General features: G+C 43.4%; 1 protein-coding gene across 2 annotated transcripts; it reads right to left on the bottom strand.

Annotated features, from left to right (window-relative positions):
- Positions 1-223: 223 nt before the first annotated feature.
- Positions 224-11816, bottom strand: prodhb (proline dehydrogenase (oxidase) 1b). Of its 2 annotated transcripts, none has more exons than XM_020098985.2 (14): positions 11352-11816; positions 10348-10541; positions 7611-7645; positions 7369-7521; positions 7070-7134; positions 6841-6957; positions 6639-6712; positions 6115-6196; positions 5612-5704; positions 4840-4986; positions 3703-3878; positions 2805-2903; positions 2569-2657; positions 224-601 (listed from the first exon to the last, which is right to left on the bottom strand). In XM_020098985.2, the coding sequence occupies exons 1-14, from the start codon at positions 11703-11705 to the stop codon at positions 411-413; spliced, it is 1869 nt and encodes a 622-aa protein (XP_019954544.2). In that variant the 5' UTR covers positions 11706-11816; the 3' UTR covers positions 224-410. The 2 variants fall into 2 exon arrangements, with proteins under 2 accessions (XP_019954544.2, XP_069379470.1); XM_069523369.1 differs by lacking the exon at positions 11352-11816 and adding an exon at positions 11197-11345.
- Positions 11817-12648: the final 832 nt, after the last annotated feature.

Raw genomic sequence — 12648 nt, 5'->3', positions numbered from 1 at the left:
AGAGTCCTGTTGACATTTTAGAGAGTCCTTTTGGAGCAGTAAAGAACAGCTTGATGGAAACCAGAGTTCTTTAGACAACAGGAAGTGAAGAATGCTTGTGGACGCAGAGGCAGATGAGAAAAGAGAGAACATGGACAGTACATGTAAGTAGGGGGCAGGGGTGGGGGTGGGCAACACCAGCGAGGAAAAGATGAGGGGGGGTGGGTGGGAGGAGGAGTGACGTGCAGAAACAGTCCATCAACGAGGAAACTCCAGAATAGGTTTGATCGTGAGCTACACGTCCAGGGAGAGCTGCAGCGAGGGAGAGACAGAACCGACAGCCCCAGCAGCAGCTGTCAACCAGAGAAGATGAAAAAAAAAAATCCAACACGTTAACACTCTCCCTCCTCTCTGTCTCTTCTCCTGTGTTTTCAGTACGCCGGTCTGTAGAGAAGCTCCCCAGAGGAAAGTCTGCGCTTCAGCTCCTTCCACAGCAGCCCCCTCTCCTTCTGGACGCCCTTCATGAAGCCTCTGTTCTCCTGGGCTCTCCGAGACAGGTAGGGCATCACCTCACTCACCGGGCCATAGGGGACGTACTTATAGACGGGGAAGCCTGCTTGGCCTGGGAATGAAGCGGATGGGACGGAGGGCGAGAAAAGAAAAAATACAAGGGTGGATAAGAGGATAAAGAGAAATGTCTGCACAGATGAGACTTTTCTTGAAGATGTTATATTTGATTAACTGTAGGTTCATTTCAGAGAGATCTTTTTTTTGATGTTAACAGTTTATGGGAACAACTTCTAAGACATCACGACACAGACGTCAGACCAAACACTTGCCGCTTGTAAGGAACGATTTCACAGTGACGCTACAAGAGACTTGAAGTCTCACAGAAGCTCTTCTTCATTCTTTCATGCCGGTTGGAAAAAACAACTTTTCGTCGCACTACCACCATCTTCCAAACTGGAGCGTGATTAAGTTTCTCACAACAAAATGAATACAAAGGTCTTATACGTAGAAAACACAGACTTCAACTTGGTAACGAGAGATTCAAGAGCTTTTGGAGATGAGATACAATCTTGTGCTGTTGACAAAAACACTGATCTCTTGCTGCTCCACCCTGAATGTTCTGGACATCGTCCCCGTTGTTGTGCATGAATCAAACCCGCCGCGTTCTCCATTACGTGAAAGGAAAAGTGAACGTGTGAGTGTCGGTTGTGGCCTGGCTCTGTTTCTCCTTCCATTGCTTGGCCCCTCCCACCTCGTTGACAGAATGGCTACACCTGCTTTGGAGTCTATAAAAGCACACACACACACACCCAGCCCCCACGTTTCCTGACTGATCACTGACTTCTCATGTTGTAGTCGGCACATGTTAAATCGTCTTAGTTGAGTTCTTAGTTAATTTAAGCAGTAACTATGTGGATCTGTCTTCTTGTCATGTGTCTGAATGAGCTGGGCTCACATTATTGTATTGTATTATGTTGTTGTCACGTTTGTGTAAGTTTCTTTTTCGACGAGTTAGCCAGGTTGGTATGTTGTATGATTTTTAGAGGTAATTCCAGGCTAGTTTTTGTTTTACTGATTTTATTTGATTTTGGCACAACCGCCTCGTTCTCTGCTCCTCCACATTTTGAAAAACTTTGTGTTGAGATAAGTTTAAAAAATAAAGCCCTTTAATTTCCCTTCTTCTCTCACTGTCAAGTCTTGTGCTTGATGTGTTACTGTCTCCAGTCCCCCCGTCATCCCATGGGGGATGTAACAGACTAGATGAGGATAAACATGGAAACAAACAAATGTTTCTATTTGTCTGAAAATACCAAAGAGATCTTCATGAAGATTTTCAAACGTGATGTCTAATTGACTAATTCCACATATCACAGTTTCAGGAAAAACATATTTTTCTGCAGATTGTTTTGGACAAACTCCTGAGAGCTCATCGCAACTGGACGTCGCTTTGATTGGCTTCCCTCACCGAGTGTTTGCTTCCATCCCTCTAATCAGGCTGGTTTACTCGCTGCATTGGAATTAGAGGAGCTGCGGTTGTCAGGCTCACACACTGTGCTTTGTCAAGGTCTATACTCTTTACTCTTTACTCTGACTCTTTTTTTAGCTTATCCTCAATTACTAGCAAGAGAATCAAGAAAGTGAGAAAATAAAGTGAAAAAGACAAATGAAGGACGACTTTAAAATACTGTAGATGGAAGTGAAAAACAACGAATATACTTGTTTTGTATTATTTCAGTAACAAGAAAACTATAAAGAAACACGTGTCTGTTTGCATCGATGCTGGTCAAGGTGGTTTTAACGTGAGCCTCACATTGACAGATTGACCCACTGCTCCTGCCATGTGGGCCTCTGACTGACAAAGTGTTGAGAGCCCGGCAGCAGCGCTTCATTACGACAGCTCGTCAATACGAAGGTGTCTCAGTTCACATGTCACATTGTGGGCAGCGGACTGACTTCTACACGTGCACTCCTCTCCACTCAAACGGTTGAGGAGTCAAAGCTGCGGAGGTTTGACGCTGAATCTGTCAAACGTACAGAGATCAGTGCGTCTTGTCGTGTGTTAGTGTGGAGGTTTCTCACCCAATGGGAAGCTGATCTGATCACACATTCCCAGGAGCTGACCGAAGTACACCTTGTTCTCTGTGGGAACGAGACCCAGCTCATTCATTCTGCAGTGCAACAGAGAGAGAGAGAGAGAGAGAGAGAGAGATTGTGTGAGATACATATACTGTTTGGTTTATACGGATCCAAAGCTGCATGAAAAATAAAATCAATAGTGTTTTCGACAGCGTCCTTGGTAAGAATTGAAACTGTACCTTCGAATGGTGTGTTTCACTGTGTCTTCATTATGGGAAGCAACCATCACGTTGGCATTTCGGTTGATTGCAATCTCATCCAGCACATAATCCAGACACCTCACACAATCACAGACACACAAACAAGACACAAATATAAACCTTTCGTCTGTGAAGTGACTTATTCTCTACTACTGAGTGTAAAATCTAAATATGTCTCAGCTCATTGTGTGCATATTATGGCTTAGACTGTTTTCATGACTCATGAAGTACGATTTACCTTTTCACACAATTAAACAGCAAAAGTATCTTTCAACAGTGAATATATTTTTCATAAATTGGAACCAATCTTTTCTGGAAGGACCTGAGTTCGTTAATATTCATGCACTTCACCACCATCTGCACATTTCGAGTCGCACCTCATGCTGTGCTGTATCAGCCAAAAACCTCTGTGTCTGTCCTACGCTGGTGTTTACTAAAAATCTAATCGAACGCTCGGGGAGGTTGGCCGCTCCTCTTTTTGTGCGAAAACATGTTGATCTCCACAGGGTGGCGGCTTTGATCTCGCATTAATGTGGGAACGTCAGGAAATTGTTACGACACAGCACCCCCTACAGCTGGAGGGTTTCTGCAATTTGCACAAGGACAACTCGACGGGGGGGGGGGCCAGCCTGCTGACACAAGATGATAGACCCACAAACTCCAATTGAAGGACAACTTCCTTGAAATTAAATCCCTGTGCTGACCATTTCAGCAGATTTGTGCTTGTGAGGTCTGTCCACCACATGGGAAAATCAGAGAGGCACGGGTGGGAGGAAAATGTTTTCAGGCTCTGTAACACGAGGGTCAAACTTTTCTCAGGTGCAGATTTGGAAAGTCGTCAGCACTTAATAGACAGAGAACAAGTCCTGACTCTTACCTGTGGTACATTATATTGGTGGACTCATAGTCAGGGTTGATAGGGTCCTCGTAGCCAAACTCCTCGGCCCTCTCTCGCTCCTGGTACATGTAGGCACCACGCACAAGCTTGGCAGCAAAATACCAACCCTCGCGTCGTGACAGTTCTACGTCCACGCTGACGTTGTCATAGGCCTCCTGCAGATCAAACAAGACTCGGTAAAATGTGCAAAACTGACAACGTCACAGTATCGTAGTCGCACACTTATTAATGTGCTGTTCAACAGTTTCAGACATTTCACACGTGCACCTCCGCAAATAACGTCCACACAAGTTCAGGGATGAGGTGCCTCCAAATAGCTGCTCCACGTCTCTGTCACTCACTTAACAGACTAGATGCAGATTGAGTTGTTTCTCTCACTCACTGGCATCACAAGTGATTGTCTTCTGCAGAGAGGAGATTAGATTTGTCCAAAAACTCATTAGAGTTTTCCGCTTGGAGTTATTTTGAGAAAAAGTCTCTAAAAGGGTCAATCTAAATGTCCGGGGAACTCCCAAAACTCGGCCAACAATGGTGTAGCTTTAGTCAGTCCAGTAGTATTCTGCAGACCATGAAACACGATGCAGTTGCATTATTTTTACATCATGTCTCGGGCTACGTTATTCGACCTGACTTAGATTAAGGCACCTTGCATCACCGACCATGGAAAAATGAAGTGTCAGACAATGTCAAAGGGATTATGAAAAAAAAAGATTGGTGCGTCTCTTTCAGATTTCGTCAGTCAAATATGCAAAAATATTATTTGTGGTTGTGTTTCTACTTCACAACAGTTATTTTTCGGGTGATAATATATTCATTTTATATTGAATATGATCAAGTTGTAAAAAGTTTATATTAAGCACATGAATGAAACTGTTCTTTTACTTTAACAGCTTTTCATTTGTAAATCAGTAAATCAACCCAATTTCCCCCCCAGCATGATTCTGTTCTTGGCCTTGCAGCAGTTTAACCCTTCTTCTCTCAGCTGACTCGTGCTAATCTGATTATAAAGGACATGTCACAGCATCACAAGACTCACAGTTGTTGTGTCTGCGTGATTTGTGCGCGTGTTTAACATTGACAGATCGGAACATCTGCTGCCAGCTGCTGGGTTCTTACCTTCAGGTAGCACTGGTACGTGTTGAAGATGACAGGCTTGTCTCTGTTGTAGATCCTCTGCATTGCTAATGTCAGTTTGCTGATAGCTGGCTGGAGATACGTTTGCTCTGCATCCACCATCAGGCGAACACCATTCTCTAGGGCATGCTGGGACATGAAAGCTCTCAATAATTTGGTGTAAAATCACCTGACAGTGCTTAAATGTTGGAGGTTATGTTTTCATTGCAGGTCGTTTGATGTACAGAGCCCTTAAAGGCTCAGGTGATATTTTTTTTATCTGGCGAGCGCAGGAGAATAACTCGTTCTGACATGATAATTAGCATGTGCTCATGAATGACTTGTTTGCACATGACAAATATCTTGTGGGAACAATCACGTGTCCCTGTGCAGCTTACACAAGATGTGAATCGTGTCGAAACGAGTTCCTATCACCTGTCTTCAGGCTCTCAGTATGTTTGTCTGTCTGTTAGCAGGATTACTTAAAAACTACAGAACCAATTTTCATGAAAGTTTGTGGAAGGGTGGGACATGACCCAAATAACTGAAACTAGATTAATGGGTTTTATTGTCTTAATAAAAGTTTTTTTTTTCTAGTAGTTGTGGTCATATTAAAAATCTCTCTCTTATATATTTCAGGTTTTACACAATAGCTAACAACATATTTGTTCTGATTGAAATAAATCTACGTGATAGATTCTTGCTAATTAACAGGAAATGCATTCGTGATAACTTGTGTGTATCTTTATCTGTGTTCAGTACTTGTTTTTTTTACCTTTGCTAAAATGTCCATACGCTGCAACATCCTCTTCATCTGCTCCTCCTCCTCTGTGCTGAACTTCTCCAGCAGAGGCTCCAGCTCGTCTTGCTGAGCAAACAAACCGGGACGTTGTTCACAGTGAGATGCAAATGAAACAAATATTACACAGCATGACACCTATTAGTGCGTCTTCTTAAATCCACCCTTCAGCTTCTTGTATTAAAAAGTCAGCCGATAGCTTGAGGGTGACCTGTCCAGATTTTAATGACATGACAGTTAATTAAGGCTTTCGTTCACCCGGAGCTAATTAAACAATATCTTCTTAGCATCACTGCTCTCCATCACTCTGGTAGAAATCAGGTGCTGCTCAAACTCTACATCTGCAATAAACTGCAGTCTAATTAAATTTTACAAAGCATGTAGATTATTGTCTCCATGTGTTTGTGTCACGTTATATGATTCCTAACTGTATTTTTCAAGTTATTGCCACTTAATTTTAAGGATTTGATTTTAATGACCTGAACATTCGGGACAACGAGCAGGTCCGATGTCTTTGTTCTGTCGTCTATTAGGCTGTTCCAGTCCAGCACGTCAATGGTTCTGTCAGAGCGGAGCACAGAAAGATATTAAGTGAGGGTTTAAAACGTTGGCAGTATCTTATTAAAGAAAAATCCCTTTTTACTCTGAATCAACATGTGTCCTTGAATATGAACTTAAAAATACCTGTTTTGAAAATACTAGTTTTCTTACTTTTTCAAGGTCTTAGAAAACAAATGGAGATGTCAACTGAAATTCCATCTTCACTAAATTTGAATTCAGTTAAAAACATCCAGCGGTATTGATCATGTGCTGTAAAACTTACCGTGACTATGAATCAACATGATAATACATGTATTTTGTATTTTCATAAATGAATAATACTTATGTGATATGTATAATTTCAACCATATCCTCACATCTTATAGTATTTACCAGTATTTATATTTAAATGTGTATTATTTTACAGATGTTTGTTCCTGTGGATGTGTGTGATCTCGCTCACCCAGAGGTTTTGTCTTTCCCGTCAGTAAACCAGCCACAGAAATCACCTTTTGCACCAAGTTTGGTCAAAGATTCCTAAAAATATAAAGTACAGCACTTAACAAACTGTACAACTCATCCTGCGTTAAGAAGCGCAAAGACAGCTTATAACATCGCATGAAATAATTATTCATCACCAGCTAAAGAGGAAAACCAAACTGCACCTGTAGTTGGTTGAGCTCCAGCCTCTGATTTAAAGCTTCCACACCATCTTTCCCCTGCTGCGATGCCAGGAAGGCAAAAAATCTTTGCCATTTCATCAGGACCTCTGAGAGTTGGAGCTTTAAGATAAAAAAAAAAAACTGTCTTTATTTAAAGATAAATTGAAGTCTGGTCTATAACCAGAGCATCAGGTGCTACACACTGACCCTTTAACCGCCCCTCAATGCCTACCAGAAACTGAGGTCGTCCAAGAGCAGTCATTTTGATCGCAGAAAAACCGTCCATTGAATTCCCACCTGCAGTCATTCAGATAGAAATATGAACATGACGGTAAATACATGATGAAGTGCTGCGCTGCATGTAATAATGTGCAGTGGATTACAGAAGCAGACCACAGGTGCGATGGGGGAGGATGGCAATGTTTCCAAGTTAATGGTGGGAAGTATATGAGCCAGAGTTACAACTTAACACAATGTGCATAAACAGACGCACTGTAAAGCTGTGTGTGGTTTCACTCTCCATTTACATACCAGATGCTTTGATGCATTTGATGAAGGTTTCCATATGCCGATCACATTTGGCCTCGTAGCTGTCGGAATATGTGCGGGCTGCAGTCACTCCCCCGCGACGCCGCTCCTCCAACTGCTGGTGCGCTTTCAGTTTCTCCTCTCCGTGGTCCTCGCCTGAAGGTGAAAACAAATTTGCATGCCTATTTCTTCTAATTACATCATATACTGTGTCCGCGAATGAGAACAAAAACGAGGCAGCTTACCTATGCTCTCTTTCTCTGCAGCAGATGCACATGAGCTGAAATTAGAAGGAGGAAGACAACAGGATTAAATCGGCTGGTGTGCCCTGTATTTGTGCGATATTAGAAATGTAAGTTGCATCATTATTGCAGTCGGTGTGGGAGCTGGGATTCTTTCCGTGGACACGTTTGGCCTTGTGGCAGTGAACCTAAATACACAACATGAAAAACAAACTGATGGGTGTATGCTGAACTGCGGGACCCTACAGAGAGGGCGGCTGTAGCGTCACTCCGCACTTGACCTATTCGCCTCTCATCATAAGCCGCCGGGGAGCTCATGTATCTAAGCAGATGACTGAGCAGTGAGCGGCCGGGACATCACAGACGTCAGCCAGTTTCAAAGCAGGAAAAACTAAAGGGAGTTTGTTTTTTCACATTTAACATGTGGGCAGGCGCTTCTGCTGCAGAAGTGTGGATGAAACTGGGGTGTGTTTTTACACTGACGTGCATTGTACTGTCTTAAACACATTTCATACACGCTTGTCCTGCACTTTTGATGATTCAGTGTTTTAATTTAAAAATGTAGAATGGAAATTTGTCAAAAGTAGTAATTTGATTAGGCAATGGACAGAGAATCTATTTATGAAAGATTCGGATGAGCAGATAATTCAAATGCAGAATATGTAACTGCAGCCGCGAGGGGTGTCTCAATCAAAACAATAATGAAAGACCTAATTTGATGATGTTGTGAGGCAGTGTGGGCTCATGGGAGCTAGCTTACAGTGTGTTTTTCATTTGTCCTGAAGGTTATGGCAGAGACGGACAAAGCCAACGGTAAAGAAGACATGAAACAATTTAACGGCAACTCAAATGAAGCGTCCCATTAAGTCATTTATCAAGTAAAAAAGATTTTCTCTGCTTGATAAAGAAGGATGCTTTGGGCTGTGGGAATTCTTGATGGCCATTGTTCAACGTTTCCTGGCCCAGTTCAGACTAAAAGAATAAATTAAAGGTTAATTGTAAAAATATAAAAATGAAACAGAAACCAATCTCAGATGTTTAAGTAGCATTAAACAGCAGGAGCTGATAAACCTGTTAGTTCTGGTTCAAGCGTTTGTGTCCAGTGACAATTATGGATTTAATAAAAAATAATTTTCTGCAACACTGCCAAGAATTCAATTAACCCGAAAGCATGGCACAAAATATTGGTTATTGGCAGCTGGCAGCTACAACCAGTCTTCACACGCCTGCAATAATCAAATCCAAACTGTGTATAGTGTATATATATATATATAAGGCCTCTGAATCCGAGGGCTGGCATTGTGAGCAGGTTTATTCTCAACATCAAACCAGGACTTGCCAAAGTTCCTTACATCTTCATTCTGTTACCAGAAGCTGACTCGTGTTGTTGTTGCTGTCCTGACAGATCATTGTAGCGCCTGTCAAACCTTGCTGCTGCCTGAGATCAAGCTGTCTTAATGTCCTCCGTCCTCCAGGTTCAAAAGTGTATATTCGCCAAACGAAATCCTTTCTAGCCTGAGGTCTGATGCCTCTTTTGATGTTTCCGAGCAGGCATCCCGGAGACAACGTAAAGCTGAGAGGTGATATCTTGTTACTCGAAAGAAAAATCAAATACAAGAAAGGTCGGGAAAGTCACAGCAAAGGGCTTTTCCTGGAAGCTCACACTATGAAACAATAATAGAGGACGTTCTGTCTGGTGTAAAGCCACATTACAGTCAGTTGTCACTGTGCAGCAACAGACCTTAACACTGGATACTTCACTCAAGGCAACAACACGAGGTGACTTTAACTGAGCAACAGCGCCACCTGCAGCCACGTGTGGCGATTAAACTGTTGGCCACTGTGTCCGAGCGATGAGGTGTTTTTCAAGTTGAACCAGATCAACCAAAGTGTGTGTAGAATTCTTCACATTTCCAGTTTTCCAGCTGCAGTTCCACACTTAACAGGAGGTAAGTATCCACTTATCAAAGTTACACAGAGCAAGAGCAGACATTCAGGGTGAGGGGGGGGGTGAAGGAGGAAAGTTTGAAACGGATGTTTTACGGTGAAAAAGTTGCAGAGAGTTGCTTTAAATAACGCCTCGCAGCTTTTAGTCTCTACGTCTGGCCTTTATATAAACGGAGCCGTTGTGCAAGATACAAAAGGTCAAACTTTTCCGGCTGACTCTTACGTTCGCGCAAAGTAAATCTGACAAGTGCACTCGTCTTTTTCACATTAATGAAATGAACATCACAAAGATTCACTTGAGAACTTTTACTCCATTATTTGACTGTGGGGCATCTCTTAAATGGGCCAGAACGTCCAACTTTTATTTTGGACGATGTGATGTCCCAATTACTCAGAATGCATGAATGCCCACAGCCAGACTGAAGCTACATTACTGCTGCTGCTGCTGCCTACAGAGGCCGCTTGCTTTAGGTCTGTACTCTTATCCAATTTTACATCAGCTCACAGGACAGAGTCGCTCGGCCTTTTGCTCCCCATGTGACAGGATTCCTATCATGTGAGAAATTCTCTCCAGTCCAGTAAGGGGAGCCAGGGCCGGGTCAACAAATCATGACGGAACGACTGTTTACTTCCTGCTAACTCTATTTTTGGCACAGGATTATTAATACTCTTGATATTTGTAATTCGATATTAGTTTTGTTATCAGTAAAGAGAAGGTTTCACTTTCACTGACAGACTCCAAAGCATCTTTTAGTGTTTACTGAAATGTGCCAAGATAGCAAAACGTTCGTACTCCGCCTCCTCCTCGGTGATGTCCTCCTCGACGCTGTAGTCCAGGACAGAGCCGACGCCGAAGGCCTGATTCTTCTGGATGAGCGGCCTGATCGCCCTGTGGTCCTCGCCGGCCACAAACTGGCCATAAAACGTCAACTTCATGAACTGGTTGAAGGCTCTCTGTCCCAGAATCTTCTTACCCAGATCCATTATCTGAACAGAGAGGAGGACATTATAGACGAAGCTTATAACTACTTAATTACACATATCATTTATTAATGTAAATCATAATATCCCAGATAAAATGGTTTTAAAGACAAAGACTCGATCTGACAGACTATGGGGACAAGAGAAAAAGCTGCATGTTGTTTCACATGTGGAGGAATTCAAAGCATGTTCCTCACCCCAGGCTGTGAACCACATGTGCATGTAAGACTGTAAACAGCAGCAAAGAATCACAGACTGTAGCTGCAATGAAAAGCAGATTAATTCCAGATTTGATTAGTACTTTGTGCTGGATGTGTCTCCATTGTGTGATCGGTGAAGAAAGAATCCAGTGCAACTAGTCAGTAAATGTCTTGCACACTGAATCATCCCAACACGGGCTGAAAACAACCTCCAGTGGTAGCGTGTCTCGTCAGTCTGCACATATGTAACTCTGTAATTTGAGAGGTGGGTGTTGTGCACTGGAGCCCGAGGCTCCAACTGTTAGATGTGTAGGTTCAAAGTGTTTACAGTACGTGTGTTTGTGTAAGTTAGTTCACCTTGAACACAACTTCAACTATATCTCAGAAACAAGCTTATCTCTGTATAAACACTGAGTTATCACTGTAAGAACTATATAAGTGATTGTAATGGATTCTTTTACCTTCAGTTCTAGCACCTGCTTTAGTGTTGAGCTCTTTCTCTCTGTGAAAATGTCACTGACTTCCTTTAACCTTTTTATATCGAATGTTATGATCAAGTGAACAAGCCTCTGACAAACCGTCCTCATGGCTGCTGAGGTCAGGAGCAGCTCATTACCTCTGTATTCTTATCAACCAGGATGTCATAGGAGCAGAGTTTGAACACCACCAAACTTCTGAGCAGCTCTAATGAGTCTTTGCTCTTATAAGCCTCCCGGGTCAGGTCAAAGTCTACGGAGATCTCATTAGCAGCTCTGGTCCTGGAGCTGCAGGAGGCGGAGGTGGTGCCGTCTCTTCCTCCAGGACACTGCGGGGCCGAGTCGCGCCGAACGCGGCCGCGGCTGCTCGCCTCGTCCCGCCGCTGCTCCGTCTGCTGGGCGCTGGAGCGGCGGAGGCTGATCCGGCTGGAGAGCAGCCATCTGTCCGCCCCGGGTGTCCGCGACAGGAGGACCGGAGCTTTGACACAAAACATCGGCCCAAAGCAGGAGGAGGAGGAGGCGGAGGAGGAGGTAGATGTGAGGTGAAGTCACACAGAGAGAGTGATGGTGCAGGTCCACAACATGTCAACACACACTACAAACACACACACACTATACACACTATATACACACACACACTAAACACACTGAGGTAACACTGTGGTTGGTGGAGAGTCCGTGACATAACAGTACATCAGCCAATCACAGGCCAATGCCCTGAACAAGTACACGCCCACTCTCTTATGGCTCAGGTAGACTGAGCTGCAGCAGAGTTAACTCATTAATTAACTAACTCACTAACTAACCTATTAACTAACTCACTAACTAACTTATTAACTCACTAACTAACTTGTTAACTAACTAACTAACTCACTCCCTAACTAGCTCACTCACTCACTCACTCACTCACTCACTCACTCACTCACTCACTAACTAACCCACTTCATACTGGCTCAGGTAGACTGAGCACAGCAGACATAACTAACTAACTAACTAACTAACTAACTAACTAACCATTTCACTAACCAACCCACTTTCTTAATGACTCATAGCCTATATGTTTCCCTGACTGCTGTTTGGTACCAGGATGAATCCTCAGTGATTGTCAGACCTCATGCTGGTGCAGTGGGCCCTGGGTTCCTCCACAGGTCAGCTCCTGGATGATGAAGGCATTGATGTCATTAACTGGCCCTCACGTTCTCCTGGCCTAAACCCAGCAGAGCACCTATGGGATGTCATGTATCGGTGTATCTGAAGCTGCCAGGTTCCTCCACAGACTGTCCATGAGCTCCATGATGCACTGATCCAGATGTTGTCGGGAGCATACATACCTGCACGCGGGGGCAATACACACCACTGAGTCACATCGGTAGTTGCCGTGATGAAATCCACACAAGTTGGATGGGTTGATGATTTTGGTTCCTGTTAACTGTTGTC

Source organism: Paralichthys olivaceus, chromosome 4 (assembly GCF_024713975.1).
Source record: "Paralichthys olivaceus isolate ysfri-2021 chromosome 4, ASM2471397v2, whole genome shotgun sequence".
In the NCBI taxonomy this organism is placed as follows: domain Eukaryota; kingdom Metazoa; phylum Chordata; class Actinopteri; order Pleuronectiformes; family Paralichthyidae; genus Paralichthys; species Paralichthys olivaceus.
The sequence above is the reverse complement of the archived record's forward strand: the minus strand, read 5'-3'. Positions and strand labels throughout refer to the sequence as shown.

Coding starts and splice junctions, on each gene's coding strand:
- prodhb (XM_020098985.2), bottom strand. CDS start 11,705: ATGTTTTGTGTCAAAGCTCCGGTCCTCCTGTCGCGGACACCCGGGGCG. Junction 6,958..7,069: donor TTGGACGACCTCAGTTTCTG/GTAGGCATTGAG, acceptor TTTATCTTAAAG/CTCCAACTCTCAGAGGTCCT. Junction 6,197..6,638: donor GGGAAAGACAAAACCTCTGG/GTGAGCGAGATC, acceptor CCGCTCTGACAG/AACCATTGACGTGCTGGACT.